We start from the raw sequence: 26285 nt of genomic DNA, 5'->3' as shown, positions 1-26285 counted from the left end.
GATGGGGGTGTCCTCTCAATACTGCAAATTTGCACGCAAAATTAAGAATGAATATGTAGAGATCCACCCTTCGGAAGAGGTTCCACAGCATGCATCACTCTCAAGGGGATACAAGACCAAAAGAAAAGGGGACAGAGTAGAAGGGGCTGGGCCAGAGTCGTATGTTGAGTCTCAGCAGTCCTGAGGTGACTCTGTGTCCTAGATTCTCAGTCACTGCCCTACACTTCCTCCCCATGGGAAAGGCCATTTCTTCAGTGTTCCCGATGAGCCTTGTCTGATGGGAGCATCATGGCTTCCAACAAGTAAGGCTCCTGCTGGCACTGCCCATGGACACTGGCAGAGAAGAAATAGGGAAGACCCTGGAGTGCCCAAGAACCAACTCACCCTGAACTGTACCCAGAGAGTCACCAGGCAAGGTGAGGGCCAATCTAGAACTTGAACAGACTTCCAGTGAGACAAGCTCTGCTCTTTCATTCAAACTGTTGATACATGTCATGGTTAAGTCTTCCATGTTTCCAGACTCCACTGTACACCCTGCTGGTCTGGAAAGGGTCAGATCCCGAGGCAAATGATAGATTAAACACAACAGCAAAGTATGAAAATTAATCGAGATATTTAATAGACAGTGCAAACCATAATTTCATCTGAATATAAATGTATGCACATGTTTCCAATGAGTTATCTATCAGTTATCACAAACAGCAACAAGGACCTTATAGCTATGTTAGAAAACTGTATAGCTGGAACTTAATTCTAACAATCTCGCTTGCTCTCAAGAGAACACCATCCATTTCAAATCAATGTCACAAACTCCAAAAGACCAGGGGAGCAAGGGGGTGAGGAGTGGGCCAGAGTGGTAAACACAGGGCCAATACACAGGTGATGGACAGAAACACAGCTCTGGAGGAAATCAAAATCGGATGCATTATTACAGCTAAGGGCAAGGAAAAGCCTATGGCTTTTGAAAAATGACTTTTCTGCCAGTACCGTACAAGTACACAAAGAGATGTGCGGCAAGTCAACTGACTTACAAGGACACAGGCTACATTTCAGGTCATTTCAACTGCAATCGGTCGACCCTTTCCATTGAGGATTCAGCAGTGGAGTCAGCGTAGTCCAGAAGCTCAATGTTGGATTTGCAAATACAGTTTATTTTACAGAAATTCAACATTATAAACAGCAGGCACTTCCCACCCCGCCCACCCCCCTCCCCCCGCCCGTCCCCCCAGGTGCAGACCATGCTATGCAGAGAGTGAGCAGCAACACGGCCCTACTGCTTTGGAGTGAGTCGAGAGCGATGGAACCTGCCTGCACCACATCCTGCCTGCCCCGCACACGCACACGCCTGCTCGCTGCGCAGGTCACCACAGTCTGTCTGGGCCCAGCCCGCGCTGGACCCGTTACATGGATCCAGCCCAGTTCTCCAATTCCTTCATGTCGTCATCTTCCTCTTCTTTCTTCTTGGCTGTGTGAAGACAGAAAAGGCTATTTAGGATGGCTGGTGCTTTCAACATGTTCTGGCCGGAAACAAGGGCCGCCTGTGCTTCATGGAGTCTGTCAAACAGCCCTGCCCTGTGGCCAGCCTCCTCTGCAGGCTGTAGGCAGACTGCTTCTTGGTGCCTAAAAGCTGCAACATACAACTCTGGAAAACCAAGCACACTTTGGCAGCACCCACCCTCCACCTCCAGCAGGCCCAGACAAAACAAGAGGGATTCTACACAGAGGCCCTCAGGATTCCCACGAGGCTCCGGTCCCAGAGCCTGCAAGGTGGGAGGAGGATGGGAAGAACCCCATAAGAGATCTAATCCTTGCCAACCCCCAACTCCACCTCAAGTGGCTTGACCCATGGCCACACAGCTCCAGGAGGCTCGCCGGACAGCCTCTGCCCACACGGGACTCCGGGAGGCTGGCCGGACAGCCTCTGCCCACACGGGACTCCGGGAGGCTGGCCGGACAGCCTCTGCCCACACGGGACTCCGGGAGGCTCGCCGGACAGCCTCTGCCCACACGGGACTCCAGGAGGCTGGCCGGACAGCCTCTGCCCACACGGGACTCCGGGAGGCTGGCCGGACAGCCTCTGCCCACACGGGACTCCGGGAGGCTGGCCAGACAGCCTCTGCCCACACGGGACTCCGGGAGGCTCGCCGGACAGCCTCTGCCCACACGGGACTCCGGGAGGCTCGCCGGACAGCCTCTGCCTACACAGCTCCAGGCAGCTGACTCTACTTGAGGGGGCCATTTCCTCTTTCTACCCGGGAGAGGGAGGTGACCACAGCTGGTCAGGCACTGCCCCCAGGGCTCTCTCTCTCATGCCATATCAAATTGCCTCACTTTTTCTAGAAGTTCTGTGTGGATTACTTCTACCTGGGGGTGAAATATTGTGCGAGGGGATGGGGGAAGGGAAGAAGGAGGAAATGAAGGTTTTATAGAATCAGGTCTCTAAAGGAATCAAAGCTGTTTCCTTCCCCCATGGGCGGCCTCCAGGGGCCAGGGCTTTTGCAGGTGTGCACAGCACAGGATACTAAAGAGGGGGCAAGAGCTGTACGGGACTCATGCTCTCACACCTTCTCACAGTGCCTGGAACTTTCTCTTCTTTAGTGAAATAGGAAAAATCATTCTAGAAAAGAGGCTCTCAACTGGGGGTGATCCTCCCAACCCCTACGAAGGGACATTTGGCCATGTGTGAAGACATTTTTGGTTGACATAACTCAGGGCGGTTGCTACTGGCATCTAGTAGGCAGAGGCCAGGGATGGTGCTGAACACCCACAGTGCACCGGACAACCCCACCCCCACCCTCCATTCTCTTGACCCAGAGAGGTGTCTGGCCATGTCCGTAGCGTCAAGATTAAGAAACCCTGTTCCAGAGAGAAACCAGAAAAAGCCAGGTGACATGGCCTCTGTAGCCACTACAATGGATCCTGTCTGGTTCTCAATCTTGGGCAAGCTCAGGACACAAACCAAAGCCAACCAACCACAAGATCACCCGCCACATGACCTCGTGGGTGTATCATGACTCTAGAAGCACTCACCGGGTTTTGATGGTAGGGCTATAGAGGGAACATTTGGTAGAGGGACTGTTTCGGGTCCACTGATTTCCAGCAAATTCTTGTCTAGTTCCTCCTGTTCTAGTTCTTCTAATTCTGCCATGAGCTCATCCTAGTAAAAGGAAACACAAAGTGAGTGCCCTCCCTGGGAATCCCAGCCCCCGCGGCCATGCCTCCTACCTAATTAATGCTCATGGAGACACACACCCCTCTGAGAAGGTCTGCGGGGAGGTGAACTCCAGGTTCCACACCTTGTGATTCAAATATCCTAAAGCAGCTTCTACTGGGGAACGTATCACTGCTGCACATCACTGATGTAGACCTCGGCGTCCTGCACTACACTGTGAGCATCTGGGAGAGGGGATCGTATCTTTGCCTTCCTATTTCTTTGGCTCAGAGCTGGGCACACGAGTGAATGCTCAGAAATGTTTGCTGATTTGAAATGAATGAGATTCTTCCATCAAACTCCAGTATGAAAACCCTGGTTTTGAGAACCAAAGGTAAGAGCTGCAGGGTGTTTTCTCAGTTATACAGTGGGGGTCAGAAAGCACAAAGAAAGGTCCAGCAGAAAGGATCTGACCTTTAGGAGATTCAAATCTAACACAGTGGAGTACCTTCAACAGGGGCTGGTACCATTATTTTAAAAACCTAAAAGACTCAAGGTCCCAAATTGCTCAGCAGACACTGGCAGGTGGCCAAGATCCAGACACATCCCCTGGGTCAGGGGTAAGTGCCCCCCCCCCACCCTTGGCTCTACCTTTCCCTCATGCTGGAGCTGTCTCAGGGCAAATCCTGTGAACTTCTCCAGGACGTGGTCATCTCTGCGGCCCAGCTCTGTGCCAGGGCCCACCCTGGAAAGGTGCAGGCTAGCTACTTGTTCAAATCACTTAGTGACCTGAAGCCTGCTAAAGCGTTGTGATGAATGTTCCTTTACTCTACCTAAGTTTCCACCCCAAATAGGGAAAGTGTCCCTCAAAATGTAGAATTCAGGGAGGGTTAACACCATGCCCTGTCTCTGTCCAAGTCCAAATGCTCCCTGCCTGAGAGCCTTCAAGAGCACATCAAGGGGCAGCCTCAGGGTGTCATTTGTGAAGCTTATGGGATCTGTACAAAACTACTCACCTCGTCAAACTCTTCTCCAAACCCTACAGGTTTTGAAATTGCTGTTGAAATCTCCTCTGCAAGTTCTTGCTGGTCAGCAATGTCCTGCATTAACTCATCAACTTTATCGATGTCCCTTCAAATGCAATGGACAGGTATCATATCAATTGATTAGGCTGTGTAAAGAGGGCCTGCAAGGCAAGGCAGGAGCAGAAACTGGGCCCCACACAATCAACTTCCCAGCCACACTCCCTGCAATGACTCCCTGTGAGGAGTTACTTGGCATTATTGCCTGCCTCCTCCCCTTTAAAATAGAGAAGCAAAAACTCAAGGGGACAGGAATGTCTTCAAGACACTACCCAGTCCAACACCCTACAGGTGGCACTATCAAGGTCCTACATGCAAATTAGCAAAGGCGTCAGATAAGACTGCAGGGCTTTAACTCCTGGGCCAATAGCTCTTTTTCAAGTCCAAGGGTAACTCTGCACGGGGAAAGTAAAAGCACAATCACAGAAGACAGCCATGCCGTCTAATGGGACTTCCATCTACTCAGTCCACCTATGGATCCTCTAGGACCCCAAAGGAAAGGCAAATTCTGAAAATATGCAGAATTTTCTTCTACACACTGACAATCATATAAACCTATATTTACTCAAGCCAATATATGCACATATATGTAAACGTTTGCACAGTATTTAATGAGCTGCACTCTGCTAGGTTTTTAGGAGAACACAGAAATGAGGCATATATGGTTCTCATTCAAGCAGCTCAGTCCAACGAACATCTATCCTCAGACAAAACCTCACTTATTTGAAGGCTACTTCTCCTGCAACCTCACATTCCTACAGCAAAATCAGCAAGCTTTTTCTGCAAAGGACCAAATAGTAAATACTTTAGAATTTATGGCCAGACAGTCTCTATTACAAATACTTAACCCTGCTGTGTAGCACAAAAGCTGCCACAGACAATATGTAAATTAAGGGACATGACTGTATTTCAATAAAACTTTTAAGGCCAGGCACAGTGACTAACACCTGTAATCCCAAAACTTTGAGAGGCTCAGGAGAGAGGATCACTTGAGGCCAGGAGTTCGAGACCAGTCTGGGCAACACAGTGAGACCCCCATCCCTACAAAAAAATTTTTAAAATTAGCCAGGCATAATGTCACACACCCGTAGTCCTAGCTACTCAGGAAGCTGAAGTGGGAGAATGGCTTGAGCCCAGGATTTTGAGAATGCAGTGAGCTAGGATTGGGCCACAGTATTCCAGCCCAGGTGATGGGACACAGCAAGACCCTGTCTCAAATAATAATAAAACTTTATTTACAAAAATAGATGGCAAGCCCTTAGGGTGCATTTTCCCCACCCATTGGACAGCACAGCTGAGTACCCAAAAGGAAGCAAAAAAGGCTCCTGGCACCCCCAAATATATGCTGCCAAATCTAAGCACTACAACAAATGCAGATTTTTTATTTTTATTTATTTATTTATTTTTAATTGAGATGGAGTCTCGCTCTGTCGCCCAGGTTGGAGTGCAGTGGCACAATTTTGGCTCACTGCAACTTCTGCTTCCTGGGTTCAAACAATTCTCCTGCCTCACCTCTAGTAGCTGGGCGCATGCCACGATATCCAGCTAATTTTTGTATTTTTAGTAGAGATGGGGTTTCAACCATGTTGGCCAGGCTGGTCTCGAACTCCTGACCTCAGGTGATCTGCCTGCCTCAGCCTCCCAAAGTGCTGGAATTATGGGCGTGAGCCACCTCACCCAGCCCAAATGCAGTTTTACTCATGAGAGAGGTCTTCATTTGGAGCCTCCTTACCCTAGCCTTTACCTTGGCTAGTTACAACTGTAACAAGCTTGGTTATCTAGTTTCTTAGGCCACTGCCATGAGAAGTAGCCATATAGGGGAAGAAGGAGTGCTGAGGGCAAGATCACTGTCAGTACACAGCTACAGCTGGAGAGCAAGGGAGGGGGCAGAAAACACCATCAAAAGCAGACACAGGAACAGAGAGATCCAAAGCTCTTGGATGAACCACACATTTCAGGGCCCCTGACAGCATCAGGGAAAAATCATGGGCACCGATTCTAATCCCAGTTCTATCCAAGCTCCCATGTCACACAGGGCAAATCAGCTTCCCTCTCTGGGACACAGCTTCTCCACCTTCACATTCACAGGTCTGGACAACAGGACCTTCTAAAGGCCTTTCCAGCTTGAAACTATGCTCATCACAATAACCCTGAATTACTCAGAAAGTATTTTTGCATGCCATGAGATCTGCTTCCAAAGGCACATCATCCATTTTCGGAGTTCCAAAAAAGAATGAGAATTCAAACAAACTCAGGTGCTCGAACAGGTAAGTCAAGGGATCCGTCTGCCTAAGGCCATGGCCTGGGTACAAGGCATTCCGGGACTGGCAATGCCCTGTGGCGCAGGGGCGGGTGGACACGTACATGTTGTCATGGGCCGCCTTCATGGCCTTGGCGGCATAGCCCATGTTCTTGAGCACCTCGGTGTTGGTGTTGGCATTCTCCAGGGCCTCCCGCTGGAACTCGATGGTTGATAATGTGCCGTCGATCTGCGCCAGCTGCTTCTCATACCTCTTCTTACGCTTCAGTGCCTGGAGGGCCGCTGCGTTGGGGAAAAAACAGGGTTTTAGAGAGCCCAGGCACAGGGCGAGGTCCTAGTGTTCACTGCGTTCTTTCCCCAACTCTACTGGAAGCATCTCTGTTGTTGCTTTCGCTATAGCAGAGGGTTCATAAATTCTACACAAAGAGCACGTTCAATTTTCTACAAAAACATAAAATTCACATACCTCAAAACATGGCCAATAAACAAGCACACAAGCCAAAGTTCAACCCTCGGGTAACCACGCACACACACAAATCAAAGCATGGACAGCCACACCAAGAAAAGGATGCTGTGGGGTCAAACTCCTTTAGGGTCAAAGTCCAGCTCACAGACTCAGGTGAGCTACTTGGCTTCCCAGATGGTGTCAGTGTGAGCAGCAAATGACATACTGTATGTAAACACCTGGCACATTCATCAGTGTGTATGCTCCTCAAAAAAAGCAGTTCTCATTATTATAAAGCAACTTTAAAGTACCATTTTATGCCAACTAAATTACAGAAATCATAAATATAATGACTATACCAAATACTAGATCCGTTTGGGTTAAAAATGCTATTTCAAAAAAAAAAAAAAATGCTATTTCACTCATAGCCAATAACTCTGTAAATAGTTACAATGCTTCCGAAAAGTAACACGGCAACACACAGCAACAACCACCATGATGTTTTTACCCTCTGACCCAGTAATTTCCTTCTGGAAATGTATTCAAAAGCAAAAAGCCCCATGCCTGAAGATGGCTACTACAGCATCCTCCATCATCGAAAACACGACTAAACTAAAAAGCCAGACAGAACTCCCTGCCACGGCCAAACCCAGAGTCTGGCCATTTAGTTGGGTCAGTGGCATCATCTACCTTAGCCTCCTAGCATGCTGAGACTGTGGAGATCATCTCATGTTAAGGTCCAGTCACGGCAAGCAATTTGACCAAGGTGAATCTGTGGCAGAACTGGGACCAAAACCACATCTCCCAACTTGAAACCCAGATTTCCTTCCCCCTCATGGTCTCAGTTCCACTCTTCACACTGAAAAATATCTTTAACATACATCTTACATGACGTTAGGGGTCAGGACACACCACCCCAAAATATGACTGTAGGAGACCAGAATATACCACCCCCAAAATATATTTCTTTGGCATATTTTGAGCTGGTTATTCTAAGAAACTAGAGTAGCTCAAAAAGCTGTCCTTTTGTTTAAAAAAAAAAAAAAAAAGTACATCTAAGAAGAAGATCTACATTACTAAAAGTATCTGTGTCAGGAAGAGGGCTGCTCTGAAAACTTTCATTATCTAAGAGACCTTCTATCTGCATAACAACACATCCTTTACTCACCATACAGTAATTCTTCCCTCACCCTCCGCTCCGGTAAGCTGTGTCCCCCCACAACAAACTCCAAGCCTTCACCATACAGTAATTCTTCCCTCACCCTCCCGTAAGCTGTGTCCTCCACAACAACCCCCAAGCCCCTATTCTTTTCTGTAGCTCAGGATACTATATAAGCTTCAAGCATCTGACTCTTCTTCAAGTCTCATATTTTGTGGGATTTCCACATGTACATATGTAACTAAATATGGTTTTTCTCTTGTTAATCTGTCTTATATCAATTTAGTTTGTAGCCCAGCCAAAGAACCTAGAAGGGAAGCTATTTTTTGCTCCCCTGAAGTGGGCATCAAAAGCCAGGAAGGAGGCTTAGCACAGACTCCGTCAGAAGAAATGGCTGAGCTGGAGTGGGCTGGGTCGGGAGCACTAGCCTCACACACACATGCACTCAGCACTCCCCCATGTCCTGGAGTTCTGGACCACGGCCATCTCCTGCAGACTGGAGGTCAAAACCCCCTCCCCCATGGGGCTCCGGTTTCTCCATATGTCACATGAATAGGTCCCATGCTCCTTCTACTCACATCCCCTGCTGGCGTGGGATTCCGTCCTAAGGACCATTTGCCAAGGGAAAACAGCTTGGCCTTCGTATAGCACACAGTCCCTCCAAAAGCAGCAGAAAAATTCTCCCAGCCAGTCTTTCCAACGAATGCTGACCAAAATACATACATACGCACATAAAGAGAACTCGTAAAACATCTAAAACAATGAAATGTGCCTCATTAAATCTGAAAAGTCACTGAATCCGTAATCCCCCTTGATTCTGATGTAGGCCGGAATGGCCCAAGACTTCAAGAAACCCATCCTGCAGTCACACCAGGGGATCCTCGAGACCCTTCTCTCTCACCTTCCGGTGGCATCAGTCATGCTCACTTCATAAGGGCCTCAAAACAGCAACCCTTTAAGGTTAGAATGACCACCCCTTTTAGTTGATGAGGAAACTGAGGTTCAGAGACGTCCTGTGACAGCCCAGGTAACTGGCAGAGAGGGGACTTAAACCAGGTGTGGAACCCCAAAGTCCCTGCCCTGCCACTATGTTATGCCCCCCACTTAATGAAAAGGGTAGGATACTGCCCTGGAGGGATCGTCCAGTCCTGCAGGGAGTGACATGGGGACCATGGGAACACAGAAGAGGGAACGCAAATCTAACCATTCCTTTGCTGAAAAATCCTCAGTAGCTCCCTTTACCATATAGTTTAATATGGCCTGCGGAGTTCCGCAGAGGCAAGCCATTAGAATTCTCTCCACAAGCCCAAGACCTGGGAGCCCTAGCATAAGGTCTACAGAACCGCCTTTCCCATGAGTAATGTCAGAGGGAAGAGGTCCTGGGGGAGTCCTGTAAGTGCCCCAGGGCTGGGATGGCTGGATTGCTTCCTGTGACTTCCTTGGTGTTGTGTTCCTTTTCCACAAAAGCCACACCCTAGACATACTCTAATCACCAAGTGACTGTGAATCCTTCCAAGATCAAGTGCCAATGGCCCACAGGTGCCCCCTTCCCAAGTCCCCTCCAGTCAGCTCCATCACCCACAGCCCAGCCCATCATTCAAGATTCACCAAGGCCTTCCAGAACGGGCGCACTGGCTCATGCCTGTAATCCCACCACTTTGGGAGGCCAAGGTGGGTGGATCACCTGAGGTCAGGAGTTCAAGACCAGCCTGGCCACCATGGTGAAACCCCATCTCTACTAAAAATACAAAAATTAGCTGGACATGGTGGCGCACACCTGTAGTCCCAGTTACTCGGGAGGCTGAGGCAGAATAATTTCTTGAACCCAGGAGGCGGAGGCTGCAGTGAGCCCAGGCTACTGAACTCTAGCCTGGGCAACAGAACAAGACTCCATCTCGGTGGGGGGGAAAAAAAAGATTCACCAAGGCCTTCCGAGAGCCTGCTGTGTGATGGTGAACAAGCAACGGCAGTCTCATCCGCCTCCTATTTCATTTAATCATCCAGAGATCCCAAATGAACAAGGAGACTGGGGATCAGAAAGGTGATGTAGCTCACCCAAGTCCTGCTGCCAAGTGAGGAGGGGAGTAGTCTGTGTAACTCCCAGCTCTATGCTCTTCCTCACGGACTCAGAACAACAGCAAGTGACTCTGAGACCGTTCATAAGAGCAAACACTCTTTGACAGAGCTGCCTTGCTTTTCAATGTCCTGAATATAGCAGGAGCTTGGTAAAATGCTTATGAAACTGATTTTATACAGTCAGCTACATTCTTATATTTAAAACCAAAGTTACTTCCCTATTAACATCATAGATTTAGAACTGCTTTTTCTCCAATACATTTTCCATTGGCAGTGACTCCTTGTATGCCAATCCTAACTTCCTCTGACTTCCATCTCCCACTTCTAAAATCTCCCAAATAATAAATGATCTGGAAGCAAATACCCAAATATACCAGTGAGGAAACCAAGAGCCCATCCCCACCCCGAATGAAATAATGCTGATATTATTCATGTTTGCAGATCAGCAATCCAGCAAAATAACTGATACACAGTAAGTGCTTAGTATCTACTAAATTGAACCTCCAATTTCATTTGTCTTACAAGGTTTTCATGTATTCTATCCAGGGTTCTTCTGGGGAATCCACCCATATTTTATCTTCCGTGCACCTCTGACCCAGAGAATTGACGTCTTACTGAAACACAGGCTAGAACAATATTTGGCAGCATCCTTCCACTGCATTCCTCCTGGCCCACAAACAGGGACTTCCCGCAAGCACCTGGCTGTAAGGTGTGCTATCTCATACTGGGGATAGGACCTGAACAAACAGTATGAGGGACAGTCCCGGGGAATCCCTCCAGGACTCCCCTTCCTGCCTGCAGGGTTCACACAGCCTCTTCCCCTCTAAGCAGTGAACTCTCCAGGACGTTGATTTTTCTTATCCAGATCTATCTGCTGTCTGTGTTTCTCAGCTAGTTGAGAACTCCAAAGGGAAAGGCTACATTATTAATTTTCCCCCACAGAAACCCCCAAACATGCTTCATGAGTAAAGTAACCTTGAAAATAGACATGGGGTCAGCATCTGGGCTGCAGAAACAGACACAGACAAATATTCACAGCACTTGAACCACCTCCTGTATCTTACAAATGCATTGCATCAGTGGTGAGGTGTAACAGGGCAAACTAAAGGCTCAGAGGTATTAGAGTGCTTCCACAAGTAAAATGCCATTCTTCTTGAATACTATTACACTTAGTAAAACTTCCTCCATGCCAACCTTATTTCTGACCACAGAAACTTTCTATCTGTAACCAACCCAGTGTTTTCATAAATATTAAATATATACTGGTTCTTAATGTCTTGCCTTAACTTCTCCAGATTCCTGATGGTTAGATTTAAAAACAAGTACTGAGTTAAAGAGAAGCTGTTCATCTAAATCAAATATTCAAAAAAGAGGTGTCTAAAGAAATCCATTTTCTGCCAGAGAACCCCCAGCGTCATTTATAAACACAATGGCTTTAACAATTGAAATCTAACCCAGGTCAATAGAAGTTTAAGAGGTTGCTTTTAGATGGGAAAAAAAACAGTCCTTGGAATCTCCATATTTAATTATGCCTTTGCCAGTTCCAAGAGAGTAATTACAGCAGCAATTACAGAATCTAATAACCAGCTTTATTGGCTCTGAAAGCTGAAGCAAAAACAGCTCCAACCATGTTGAAATAAACATTGGTCTCCAGACAGTTGCTTCATTAGACCCTCCAAACAGCTATTTAGAGGAAAGATACAGAACAGATACCCTAAGAAGCAGAGACCAGTCAAAAAGACGTTTGCCCAGGATGGAAAACCTTCCTGCGAGGCAACAGTTAGAGATTACAGAAACCATTTCTAGAGAACACATCAGTTCGATACAACCAGACAGGACGTTCCTTTCTCCTAGTCAAACACCACTTCTCTGAAAAGCTGCTGAGGGGGGCAAGTTTGTCTGTCCCAGATCTAGGGGTGTTCAGTATAGGGGCAAATAGCCCAGGGCATCTCAATAGATGCCAAGAAGTCATAACTATACACTCATTACTAGTATAGAGAAATTCAAGCATGGAGGGAAGGACGGACCAATAATATGCTCTCACTAAATGAATGGCAGTGCCTACAGTCCTTTCGAAGACCCCAGAGTCTACATCTGAAGTCATCTAACAGAAGGTACAGGGCTGGGAGGGAAGAGGGCTGCTGCTTTCCCACTCTCAGTGTGAACGACAAAGCAAATGAACACACTCCTGAGGACACTTACACACAAATGCAACACCAGGACTCCAGCCTAAGTGGGCGTTCTGAAGAACCCTCAGCAGCCTGGTCCCAGTAGGACTACCGGCAGGCAGGGAGCCGAGCAGGGCTAAGGGAGCCCCACTCTGCCTGCCAGCAATCACTCAGATAGAGCCCCCTGGTTCATTCTGCCAGTGAATAAACTCAGATATTCAGGGTGCCCTTAGCCAGGAGAAGCATACCTGGCCCTCAAGCCACTAGTTGCTTTGCTGGACAGAGCAAGTGATGGGTGTGCCATCTGTGATCTGTCATCTGCCCCATGAGTATGGGCAAGAAAAGACCCAAAGTTAAGTCTACGGCCATACCACCCTGAATATGCCCAATCTCGTCTGATCTCGGATGACCCAAAGTCAAAACAACACAGTTAACCACCAATGTCAACGAAACCCATTCACCCGTAAACATGGTTATTAGTGACCATCCTTGCACCACACGGCATTAGAGATCCCACCAAACTTTGACTAAATAAGAGTTACAATCATGGCATCAAAAATAGAGGGAGCTTGAGGAGCTCTTGGAGATAATGAAGACCAACCCCTCATTAGATAACTGAGAAAAATGATGTCCAGGCCGGGCGCGGTGGCTCAAGCCTGTAATCCCAGCACTTTGGGAGGCCGAGGCGGGCGGATCACGAGGTCAGGAGATCGAGACCATCCTGGCTAACACGGTGAAACCCCGTCTCTACTAAAAATACAAAAACTAGCCGGGCGAGGTGGCGGGCGCCTGTAGTCCCAGCTACTCGGGAGGCTGAGGCAGGAGAATGGCATGAACCCGGGAGGCGGAGCTTGCAGTGAGCTGAGATCCGGCCACTGCACTCCAGCCTGGGCGACAGAGCGAGACTCCGCCTCAAAAAAAAAAAAAAAAAGAAAAATGATGTCCAGAACAGGTGGCACAGTTTGCCAGGACCCCGCAGTGAGTCAGAGGAAGAACCAGGACTAGAACCCAGGTCTCCAGCCCAGGACTCTTTCCACCACCTCAAGTCTGTTGTTTCCAAATTTAATTGCTACAAATAAATCAGCAGTTCCCTGTGCCATAAGGAAAACAGTCTGCCTAATGTTCTTTCATCCAGCTTCCAAACCCTGCCCTTGATAAACTCCATTTTAAAGCTCATGCTGACACATGAAAACCAAAAAGCTACCTGGTTTGCTCTCCTAGGTCCCCAGACAGCAGAGGGAAAAAAGAATGGGAAAGAGGTGCTAATCAGGCTAGTTCAACAGTACCTCCCCCTAGTAAGTGCTGTTGATGCACCTACAGTTTCAGAAGGCAGGGCAGGGTTAGGCTCTCATTTCTCTACCCTGGGTGAGAGGGTGCCTGGGACAGCATGGGCAAACAGAAAGTTATCAGAAACCAAAATGCACAAAATGCACTTTGGAAGCCCAGACAGAGGCTGTTTTGTGTCGATTGTTGCTGAGACAGTGTTGCAGGCTCACCTGCAGGATGAGGGCCTCATCCTGCAAAAGCCTTGGAACGCTGTCCCTGACATTGCTGTATTTATTCCCACACAGCTGGAGAGTTCAGGCGAGAGGTGCAGACAGCTTTTTCCAGAGCAGCCTCCTTCTCTGTGATATATCTCCCTGTTCCTCTAATTTGCTCTCCGTGGCCTGGAGCTAATGCACTCCATTTAGAGATGGTAAAATAAGTACTTGTGTATGACCAGGAAATAGGAGTCTGAAGCCCTGCTGACTTCATCAGCAAACACATAGGGAGTACAGTACTCACTGCAAGGGAAAATTCTAGACAGAAAGAAGCCCCTTATCTGTTTGAAAGGGACAAAGATGAAAGAAATAAGCCCCACAACTAACAGCCTAACAGAATATCAAACGCTCTGAATCATTTAAACGGTACATACAAAGTGTGTTCCGTAAAAGGCACGATAAAACACACTCTGCAGTGAAACAACCTTAGGAAATGCTGGGTCACATCAAGTTACAATGGTCATTTAGGGAGTCCAGTTGTCCAGCTTCAAGTTTCACCTCCACCATCAAGTAAATTACTTAATCTCACTAATAACCCTCATGATAATAACACACACCTCATAGGGTTATTGTGAGGATTAAAATGAAGTACATATGTAAAGCACCTGACACAGGGCATGACAGGTAAATGTTGGTCACTGGTATTATTTACTGCAGGACTTCCCAGATCCTATTTTGATAGGAAGAAAACACTGACACCTAACTGGCTCACCAAAAAAAGAAAGAGAAAGACAAGAAAAACCAGCAAGACACACACTGACATCTGTAAAACACGGCTTGGGAGAAACCAATTTAAAACCACCTGACCATTTGGCCAATGCCAGCTTCATCAACCTCTGCCCTTGGTTGATGCCGGCCAGCACTGGGGCATAAAGGAAAAAGAATATGAGGCTTGGTACCAGTAGACCAGGTCAGAATTCCAGCCCTGAAGGTGGCTGTCAGGTAAGTTATTTCACATCTCTGAGCATGTTTGTCAGATGCAAGATGGGGGTGAAACCACTACCCTAAGGACAGACGAGAAGGACAGTCACTAGGCAAACACTTGCTGAATGTGAGCATTCTCTCTGTCTTGCTCCTTCCTCTCTTTCCTTGCCTGTGTCCAACATTGTCTCTGGGGATCTCTGCATCCTCCTGTCCCTGTCCCGTCCCCCACACAATTTTTTTTTTTTTTTGAGATGGAGTTTCACACTGTCACCCAGGCTAGAGTGCAGGGGGGCGATCTCCGCTCACTGCAACCTCCGCCTCCCGGGTTCAAGTAATTCTCCTGCCTCAGCATCCCAAGGAGCTGGGATTACAGGAGCCGGCCACCATGCAGTGGTGTCCTGTCCCCTTTCCTAGCCCAGTGTGTCTAAGAAAGAGTAGACAATTATGGCATAGTGGAGAAAAAGATAATATATAACAACAGCTAACATTTACGAGAGGTTTCCTGGGTGCCATGATTGGTGCTTTCATGGGAATGAAAAATTGATACTATCCATGCTCACTAGTTCTTCCAGACAAACTATCTATGAGGTAGATACTGTTACTGTCCCACTTGAAAGATCAGGGTATTGAGGCTCAAAGAGTTTATCACCTGCCCAAGTCATACAGTTAGGTAGTGGCAGGCCTGGGATCAAAGTCAAGCTGCCTATCTGCAAATGGCATGTTCTTTCTCTGCAGAAGAGCATCTACCCTGCACCAAGCAGGCATCTGGGCCTGCTTCTGCCTGAGCCTGGGGATCTGAAAGCCCTGAAGGCCTTCCCCTCCCCATGGATCCCACAAGCTAGCAACAGTCTGGCACCGAGGGCATCCAGTGGGCTGCCTGTTCTGCCCACAAACTGTCCACTAGCGACAGTCCAGAGGGTATATAGTAAAAACCTCTACCTGGAAAAAAAATTTTTTTTCTAGCAGATTTTTTTTTTTTTTTCTAGCAGATTTTAAATTGGTTAAAAGCACACGGGATAAAAATCCAACCATTATCATCCTCTCTATACTTAGGTCGATGACTCTACATAGCTGCAAAGTTTGCTGTGAGCTTTTTTTCTGTGTTTTAAAGAATAAATGTCTTCTTCCCTCATGTCTACCCTAAACCATAAGCTCCTCCAGGGTGGAACCTCCATCTTTGTGCCCCTAACAGCACTGAGACAGGGAGAAGGGAAGGGCACTCCATAATACCCAATGTGACCCCGCCATTTCTTTACCCGTCAGTGCCCTCTGTCCTCTCACCCTATAATGGCTTCCAGATCTTTTCCCAGGTCCTAATATGGCCTTCCCTCCACATTCTGGAGGGCCCAGGGACCAAAGCTACAAGAACCTCTGTCACTTGCCCACTTTTTTCCTGTGTCAACCCACACTGGAATTGCTAGAACCCTAAAACAAAATGGGTCAGAGGCTTATGATTAGGGTCAATGAGCCTAGGACCTCCCCTGTGACTATACCTGGAGGGAAGTAGCAGAGACCCAAAGTGAGCAGCAGATTATTCCAGACTGGGTCAGCAGGCGTGGCCCAGGCCATAAGGAAGGAGAGAAATGGCCACGGCAGTCAGGGTCACCAAAGGGAACGGTTCAAGGCCTATCTGGGCTGCCTCCTCCTGCTCCCCAAAGGGCAGCTGATCAGGAAGAGAAGGGGTTTCACTTCCTAGACCCAGCAGGCAGCCCTGGAGTAGCTCTTGGTGATCAAGATAACTCAGGGCCAGGGTGGGGAAACCAGGATACTGGGAAGGAAGGTGACCTCCCCCTGGTTAGTGAGGGCCATAGTCATTCAGCCTGTGCCCTGGAATCCAAGGCCAAAGTTCTTTCCTATACACCAGCCAGGCTGCAGAACTGCTATCAGAGGCTAAAACTAAGCACCCATGCAGTCCACAGATATGTCTTCATTTGTCCCATGTCTTAATTAAGTCGCGTCTTAATACATAAATTTGAATATTACATATTTCACATAAAAATCCAGATTTTGGCTTCCTCTTGTAAAGATAGAGTATCTGGCAACACTGAGCCCACACTGCCACCTAGCAACAATCCACTAGAGCAGAGCAGCAGCCATCCCTTTCGGAAGGGACACATACTTTCCAGTCCATCCAGAGCCCACCACTGCTCACCAACTTCTACCTGGACACATTACTCATTTACATGTCCTGACCGACAGTCCCTGTAACATCTGACACTAATCTTACACCCAGAGGAAACTGCTAGGAGTTATCTGGTACAATCCTTTGCCTTCAGGCAGTTAAGGTTGTGTTCAAGTTAAAGATAGGCGACTGATGTCATAAAGGTTCAACAACGTGCTCAAAGTAACAAAGGTAAAGGTACTTGACAAGGAGGAATCCAAGCCAGGTGCCCCGAACAGGAGACCTGTATCTAGACACAACCTGCAACACGCGTCCTATGATCCTGAATCTGGCTTCTAGTTCCAACTCTGCCATGACTAAAGTATGTCACTGAGCAAGTCCCCTCATTCCTTAGTGCCTCAGACTCCTCATTAAGGACACAAGAAGGGTGGATTAGGTGCTCTCTCCAGGTCTTCCTCCAGCTCTAACAATAGGTGAACGCATATAGTTCTGAGATTTCCAATAACAGGATTGAAACAAACACAAAGGCTCTTTCTGCTTGATCTTGCGTGATCCAGAATATGTAATTAACATCCATATGCTCCAATTCCCGACTGCTTCACATAATCAAGTTTTTCCTGCCCAATGAAATAAGCAGTCTTTCTTATTTTAACTGGCTTCACTAACTGAGTTAGAAAAATCAGAGACTCCCTTTAGCCTCTGAATTAAGCTGCTTCAACTGGGCAGAGGAAGTCAGCACTCAGATCCAATGTGAGCCACAAATGTCACTTAGGAAGTAACGGTAACTATAGTTAGAATGTGAACACAGACATCTTCACCCTCCATCTCCTTACAAGTTCTGGCACTGCCTCCCTCCTCTCTCTGAAATTCCTCTCTCCTGTCAGCCTTGGGGGATCCCATAGCCTGGTTCCCTTGCCCCAGAGGCCATTCCTTCTTGAGTTTTTGTTTTGTTTTGTTTTTCCTAGATCCTTTCCTCTTCTCAATTCCTAATGGTTGAAGCTCAAATCTTAAAAATCTTGATCCTGGGTTCTTCTGGTTTTTTGTTTTTGTGAGATAGGGTCTTGCTCTATTGCCCAGGCTGGAGTGCAGTGGCACAATCTCGGTGCACTGCAACCTCCACCTCCCAGGCTCAAGTGATCCTCCCACCTCAACCTCCCAAATAGCTGTAGCCCAGGCTGGTCTCCAACTCCTGAGCTCAAGCAATCCAATCCACCTTGGCTTCCTAAAGTACTGGGATAACAGAAGTGAGCCACCATGCCCAGCCAGTTCTTCCTTTCTCACATGAAGTATCACCTATTCTGAGCCTCATATTTTATTATTGTATTTAATCCTGACAATAAGGAATTCGTCTTACTAGCCAATTTTACAAAGAGATTTGAGGCCTGGAGAGATTATCTCAAAGCTTGTGAATAACAAACCAGCAGAGTCAGGATTCAAATCCAGACTCTTCCTTCTGCTTCTAGCCAAGACAGGATGGCAGGGACTAGATTTACCCCTAGCCCAAGAGAAATGAATCAACAGTTTTTGAGACACTGGATATCAAGCAAAAAAGGACAGTGATCCTTGAGAGCTCGGAAGTAAGTTGAACCTACGGTCACACCCAGTTGATCGCTGAGAGTTTCCAGGCCAAGGTGCAGGCAAGGAAAACCCAGACAGAGTCCAGCAACTTCCTGAATTAATGAGATAGAGCTGAGTGTCTGGGGAGACCAATGCAGCTGGAGTTCATGAGAGTATCTGAGGAGAGAGTTGCACGGAGAGAGAAAACCCCAGAGAGCCATGGAGGGTCCCCCTCAAGTATTCAGCAGAATACTGATCAGCACCCATGTGTGAAAAAGCTATCTAAGGCCAGGGAAAGAACCACTCAAAAGGATGACAGAGAATAAATAATATTAAGTACTCACATGGGGCCAGTCATATTGCCTCTTCCTCAGTTAGATTGGAAAAGCCTCATAATTCTTCTTGGAGGGCCTTCAGGAGGGCCTTGTCTTAATAGTAGGGATTCACTAGCCCTATACTAGATAAACACTGCTCTGAGCCTGTCTCATAATTCTTACACCTAAGACCCAAAAGGCAAACTGTTACCAAAAAATTCTGCCCCCAAAACATAAAGAATATTTATGGGAATACAGAAATATTCAGTACCCAACAAGGCAAAATTTACATTTGACATCTAATCAAAATCTACAATTTATACAAAGAAATGGGTAAATAACACCCATGATGCAGAGTAAAGTCAACAAATTGCAAGTAACCCAAACTAACACAGATGTCAAAATTAGCAAAGAGATTAAAATAGTTATAACTATAGTCTATATGCTTAAAAAGCGAAGGAGAAACAGGGAAGGTATTTGCTATGGTTTGGATACTGTTTGTTTGGCCCGCCAAGTCTCATGTTGCTATCTGATGCCCAGTGTTGGAGGTGGGGCCTAGTGAGAGGCGTCTGGGTCATGGGGGCGGATCCCTCAGGAATGACTTAAGGCCATTACCCAGGACTGAGTGAGTTCTTAGTCAGTTCTCGAAAGAGCTGGTTGTTAAAAAGAGCCTGGCACCTCCTCCTCTCTCTCTTGCCGTGTGATCTGCACACATAAGCTCCCCTTCGCCTTCCACCATGAGAGGATGCAGCCTGAGTCCTCGTGAGCAGCAGATGCTGGCACCATGCTTCTTTTTTTTTTTTTTTTTTTAAGATGGAGTCTCGCTCTGTCGCCCGGGCTGGAGTGCAGTGGCCGGATCTCAGCTCACTGCAAGCTCCGCCTCCCGGGTTCACGCCATTCTCCTGCCTCAGCCTCCCAAGTAGCTGGGACTACCGGCACCCGCCACCTCGCCCGGCTAGTTTTTTGTATTTTTTAGTAGAGATGGGGTTTCACTGTGTTAGCCAGGATGGTCTCAATCTCCTGACTTCGTGATCCGCCCGCCTCGGCCTCCCAAAGTGCTGGGATTACAGGCTTGAGCCACCGCGCCCGGCCGGCACCATGCTTCTTGTACAGCCTGCAGAACTGTGAGCCAAATAAACCTCTTTTCTTTATACATATCCCAGCCTCTGGTATTTCTTTAATAGCAACACAAATAGACTAAGACAATTTTTTAAAAAACCTAAATCGAGCTTCTAGAAATTAAAATTAATACACGGATTAACAGCAGATCAGACATTTCATTGATGAAAAGATTTGTAAACTTGAATAGCAATAAAAACTATCCAAAATGAAATACAGAGAGAAAAAAGAATTTTAAACATCAGCAGAGCAGCAGTGAGGTGTGGGATAACTTCAGGTAACCTATATACATGTAAATGGAGTCCCCAAAGGAGGAGGGCAGGTGAATAAACATGTCAAGAAATAATGGCCAAAAAATTTCCACTTTGACGAAAACTATAAACCCACAGATACAAGCAGCTCAGTGATCCTGGAGCTTAAGAAACATGAAGAAGACCACATATACCAAAGCACATCATATTAAAAGTGCTCAAAATCAGTAATAAAAAGAAAATCTTAAGAGCAGCCAAAGAAAAAAATACACATTATATATACTGAAATAAAGATGACAGAGATTTCTCATAGAAAACAATGCTAGCAAGAAGACGGTGGAGCAATATTTTTAAAGGATCTCATTAATTCTATCACCTGGGATGCAATTAAATTAGGAATCATAGGCCAGGTGCGATGGCTCACGCCTATAATCCCAGCACTTTGCGAGGCTGAGGTTGGCAGATCCCTTGAGGTCAGGATGTCAAGACCAGCCTGGCCAACATGGTGAAACCTCGTCTCTACTACAAAAATTAGCTGGGCATGGTGACAGGCGCCTGTAGTCCTAGCTACTCGGGAGGCTGAGGCAGGAGAATTGTTTGAACCCAGGAGGTGGAGGTTGCAGTGAGCTGGGAACACATCACTGCACCCCAGCTTGGGCAATAGAGCAAGACTCCATCTCAAAAATAAAATGGAAACGGAAAGGGAAAGGGAACAAAAAAAACTGTTAATCTGGAATTCTAAACCCAGTGAAATATTTCAAAAACAAAGGCAAGGCCAGGTGTGGTGGCTCACGCCTGTAATCCCAGCACTTTGGGAGGCCAAGCCAGGCAGATCACGAGGTCAAGAGATAGAGACCATTCTGGCCAACATGGTGAAACCCCGTCTCTACTAAAAGTACAAAAAACAATTAGCTGGGCATGGTGGCGCTCGCCTGTAGTCCCAGCTACTTGGGAGGCTGAGGCAGAAGAATTGCTTGAACCCGGGAGGCAGAGGTTACAGTGAGCCGAGATCATGCCACTGCACTCCAGCCTGGCAACAGAGCAAGACTCTGTCTCAAAAAAAAAAAAAAAAAAAAAAGCAAAATAAAGACTGTCAGACAAAGAAAAGCTGAAAGAATTTATCACCAGAAAACCTTCACTATAAAATTTTTTTTAAAGTCCTTCAGGCAGAAGGAAAATGATACCAGATAAAAATATATATCTATGCAGAGCTATGACAAGTACCAGAAAGGATAAACACATGGGTAAATACATAAGGGCTTTAAAATTATTTAAATCTCGCCAGGTGTGGTTGCTCATGCCCAGGATCTCAGTACTTTGGGAGCCCAAGGTGGGAGAATCCCGAGCCCAGGATGTCAAGACTGCAGTGAGCTGTGATTGCACCACTGCACTCCAGCCTAGGTGACAGAGTGAGACCTTGTCTCTAAAAAAATAATAAATAAAATGGAAGTTATTTAAATATCTTTAAACAAAAACACAGTAATAGTGTAGTGTGGGGATTTATATATAAAAGTAAAACATGGTAATTGCACACAGGCCAGGAAAAGCAAATGAGACTATACATACATGAGGTGATACTGTGTATATCACCTGGGATGGAATTAAATTAGGAATCATAGGCCCAGTGCGGTGGCTCATGCCTGTAATCCCAGCACTTTGTGAGGGCCGAGGCAGGCAGATCCCTTGAGGTCAGGCGTTCAAGACCAGTCCGGCCAACATGGTGAAACATCGTCTCTACTACAAAAATTAGCCAGGCATGGTGGTGTGTGCCTGTAGTCCCAGCTACACATGAGGCTAAGGCAGGAGAATCGCTTGAACCCAGGAGGTGGAGGTTGTTGCAGTGAGCCAAGATCATGTCACTGCACCCCAGCTTGGGCAACACAGTGAGACTCTATCTCAAAAAAAATAAAATAAAATAAATTAGGAATCACAAACAGAAAATCTGTTAAATCCCCACATATTTAGAAACTAAATAATATACTTCTAAATAAGTCACAGGTCAAAGAAGAAATGAAATGAGAAATCAGAAAGTATTTTGAACTGAATGAAAATAAAAACACAACATATCAAAATATGTGGGATGCCACTAATGTGGTACCTTAGAGGAACTAAAAGCCTATACTAGAAAAGAACAATCTCAAATGGACCTCAGCTTCCACCTTAACAAGCTAGAAAAAGACCAGCTTGGGACTGAGCAACATGGCAAGACTTTATTTCTATTAAAAATTTTTTTCAAAAATTAGCTGGTGGCAGGCACCTGTACTGTCCCAGCTACTTGGGAAGCTGAGGCAAGGAGGATCGCTTGAGCCCAGGAGTTTGAGGCTATAGTGAGCTATGATTGTGCCGCTGTACTCCAGCCCAGGTAAGAGAGTGATAACCTGTCTCCAAAAAAAAATAAAAATAAAAATAAAGGGCAAACAAAATCCAAAGTCAGCAGAAGAAAGGGAATAAAGATTAAAGTGAAAAATCAATAAAAGACAAAAAAGAAACAAAAGAGAAAGAAGGTCAATGAAATAAAATTCTGGCTCTTTGAGAAGTTCAACAAAATTGAACTTCTAGCCAGACTGAACAGGAAAAAAAGATTACCAGTATCGCGAATGGCAGATGTGATATCACTACAGACTCCACGAACATTAAAAGGATAAAAAGGGGATATTATGAACAACATCATGACAATACTAGAAAAGGTGAAGCAACTTCATACCAATACTACAAAAGATGCAACAGTTTAGATGAAACAGGCAATTCCTTTGCTTATTCTACTGTACCAGAATTACGCTTTACTCATGAAACCCTGCTAGGGAACTAGGGACAAAAATTACACAGTCCCTGAAGGAATTCACAGGCCAGCAGATATGGACAATGTAATACGATGACAGAGGTCAGCACAGGACACTTAGTGTGGATGCCTAAGGCAGGGAAACTAACTTTTGGGGTTATCATGCATTTTAAAGGATGGCAGGAGACATCCAAGCAGCAGGAAAAGAGGAATATATCCAAGCAGCAGGAAAAGAGAGGCATGAGAAAATAGGGGAGGGAGCAAGTAAAGATAAAAGTTAAAGAGACAAACTCAAGGACAGACTTGGATGTCTTGTTAAGGAGCTGCTGGAATCTATCCCAGGGTTAGCAGGAAGCCATTGAAAGATTCAAAGCAGGACAGGAACGTGATCAGATTTACATTTCAGAAAGATCCCTCTGGCTGCTGTGGGGAGAAGGGGCTGGCAACCACTGCAATAATCCAGAGGGTGTGGATTTCAAGGTCCTGAACTGAGGCCACAGCAGAGGGGCTGCCCAGGAGAGGGTGAACTTGAGAGACACCAAGGGAGAGGACCATGGGCCTGTATCACCTGTTTGAATGTACAAGAGAAGGAAATGGAGACTGAGTCAGGAATAAGTTCCAAGTTCCTGGCTGGGGCAACCAGGTGGTGGAGATGCCATTTCTCAGAGAGACTAGTAACTCAGGGAAGAGAAGATAAGGCAGGGAGGGAGAAACCATTCTCCCAGGTCTTTCTGTGGGGCCATGGGCTTCAAAATTCAAGTTAGCACCTGACGTTTGAATTAACATTCTCTAAATCCATATGAGGAAGATGGAGTTCAGGGACTGCAGAGTAGGTCAAATCTAAATCATTTCTGGCCAGCCGTGGTGGCTTACACCTACAATCCCAGCACTTTGGAAGGCCAAAGCAGGAGGTTCGTTTGAGGCCAGGAGTTTGAGAACAGCCTAGGCAACATAGTAAGACCCTGTCTCTACAAAAAAAAAAAAATTTTTTTTTAATTAGCCGGGCATGGTGGTGCACACCTGTAGTCATAGCTATGTGGGAGGCTGAGGCGAGAGGATGCTTGAGCCCAGGAGTTTGAGGCTACAGTGAGCTATGATTGCTCCAATGCACTCCAGCCTGGGCAACAGAACGAGACCCTGTCTCTTTAAAAAAAAAAAAAAAAGAAAGAAAAATCATTTATTGTAAAACTATAAAGAGCACAGGATTCAAAGGTAACCTAATTACTACCATTCATACATGGGCATGTCTCAGAAGAATATACAGGTATAGTATATGCTTGTAATTGCAGAGACTATCTCAGGGCCTTGTAATTGGTCATTTCTGGGAAGGGCACACAGTGACTGAGGCAATGAAGGCACTTTTAAAATTATGTACAATTTACATGACTACCTAATCAAAACAAACAAAAACAACAGCCCATTTCTTCCTCATCCCCAGACGTGGAAAGGCGGTTATATTTAAAGAAGCAAATCATTTACTAAGAACCACCTAACTATGACTGGCACTGGCGCTTTGGTCTGGCCCTCCGGGTGGAATGAAGGCACTGATTGAGCTCCTCCCCCACCCACCAGGTCCCAGGCTGCATGCTCTTAGCCAGGCTTGATCGAGGTGACCAGGTTCTTGGCTGGGACAGAGGGGAAACAGCCTGTTTTGGTTTTCCGTTCCCAGGCTGGGATGCACTCTTTCTTTTCCAACTGGCTTTTCTTCCTCTGCTTCCAGCTGAATCCATGCCAACAAGGGCCCCCTTCTGCCTGAGCAAGCATGAGAGCACCCTGGCAACCGAGATGACAAGGGAGGTCTGGGGGCTGGGGACGTTTGTGGGGAAGTGGGGAAGAGAGCGAAATGCCGGCAGAAAAATACTTCCAATGTGCACGCTTGTTAGAAAAGCAAGGCAAGAGGGAAAATCCAACCAGCCTTTTATGCTTTTGGAATCAAAAGAGACATGATGAAGGGGCTTGCAGACAAATGATTTTCCTTGCCCAAATGCAGCAAGGGGCGAAGGGCACTGGAAGCCGATTCTTTTGGGGGAAAGGTAGTCTTGCCTTAGTCCTTAAAAAATGGGTCACAGATCAGACAGGGTGGCTCACACCTGTAACGTTATGTATACTTTACCATAATTAAAAAACAAAAACAGGCCGGGCGCGGTGGCTCAAGCCTGTAATCCCAGCACTTTGGGAGGCCGAGATGGGCGGATCACGAGGTCAGGAGATCGAGACCATCCTGGCTAACACGGTGAAACCCCGTCTCTACTAAAAACTACAAAAAACTAGCCGGGCGAGGTGGCGGCACCTGTAGTCCCAGCTACCCGGGAGGCTGAGGCAGGAGAATGGCGTGAACCCGGGAGGCGGAGCTTGCAGTGAGCTGAGATCCGGCCACTGCACTCCAGCCTGGGTGACAGAGCGAGACTCCGTCTCAAAACAAACAAACAAACAAACAAAAAACAGTCTAGTTCATGGGTTTGCTATCCGATCCCTGCTGAACACTGTCACTTACAACTGTATATGTGAAAATAACAAAATTAAAGAATGAACTCCAAACTGTACAGAATTACCAGACACTAAAACACTGACAGAACATAATCTCTGAGGCCAGGTGCAGTGGCTCATGCCTGTAATCCTAGCACTTTGGGAGGCCAAGACAGGAGGATCATTTGAGGCCAGGAGTTCAAGACCAGCCTGGGCAACACAGCAAAACCTCATCTCCACAAAAATTTTTAAAACTTAGCTGGGAGGCTGGGCACGGTGGCTAACATCTGTAATCCCAACACTTTGGGAGGCCAAGGCCGGTAGATCACAGGAGTTTAAGAACAGTCTGGCCAACATAGTGAAACCTCATCTCCACAGAAACTTTTAAAACTTAGCAGGGCGGCCAGGCACAGTGGCTCATGCCTAGCACTTTGGTAGGCCAAGGTGGGCGGATCACTTGAGGTCAGGAGTTCGAGACCAGCCTGGCCAACATGGTGAAAACCCGTCTCTACTAAAACTAGCCAGGCGTGGTGGTACGTGCCTGTAATCCCAGCTACTCGGGAGGTGAGGCAGGAGAATCACTTGAACCCAGGAGGCGGAGGTTGCAGTGAGCCAAGATCGCGCCACTGCACTCCAGCCTGGGCGACAGACGAAGACTCTGTCTGAAAAAAAAAAAAAATGAGCTGAGCATAGGTAGTCTCAGCTACTTGGGAGGCTGAGGTGGGAGGATCCCTTGAGCTGTGGAGGTCCAGGCTGCAATGAGCCATTTTCATGCCAGTGTACTCCAGCCTGAGTGACACAGCAAGACCCTATCTCAAAAAATTTTTTTAAAAATTAAAAAACAAAACAAAACTCTGTTCCTTTGAACAAT

The 26285-nt window shown here is 46.7% G+C and overlaps 1 protein-coding gene across 1 annotated transcript in view; it reads right to left on the bottom strand.

Moving 5' to 3' along the window:
- Positions 1–594: 594 nt before the first annotated feature.
- Positions 595–26285, bottom strand: part of CHMP4B (charged multivesicular body protein 4B) — a 44246-nt gene continuing 18555 nt past the window's right edge. The window contains exons 2-5 of the mRNA XM_010360581.2: positions 6598–6775; positions 4168–4282; positions 3031–3157; positions 595–1465 (exon numbers count right to left, since the gene is read on the bottom strand). Of these exons, the coding sequence (XP_010358883.1) occupies positions 1401–1465; positions 3031–3157; positions 4168–4282; positions 6598–6775 (485 nt within the window). The 3' untranslated portion in view covers positions 595–1400. The remainder of the gene's footprint in view (positions 1466–3030; positions 3158–4167; positions 4283–6597; positions 6776–26285) is intronic.

The sequence above is a fragment of the Rhinopithecus roxellana genome, chromosome 13 (genome assembly GCF_007565055.1).
Source record: "Rhinopithecus roxellana isolate Shanxi Qingling chromosome 13, ASM756505v1, whole genome shotgun sequence".
NCBI classification, from domain to species: domain Eukaryota; kingdom Metazoa; phylum Chordata; class Mammalia; order Primates; family Cercopithecidae; genus Rhinopithecus; species Rhinopithecus roxellana.
This window is presented reverse-complemented; position numbering and strand designations above follow the sequence as displayed.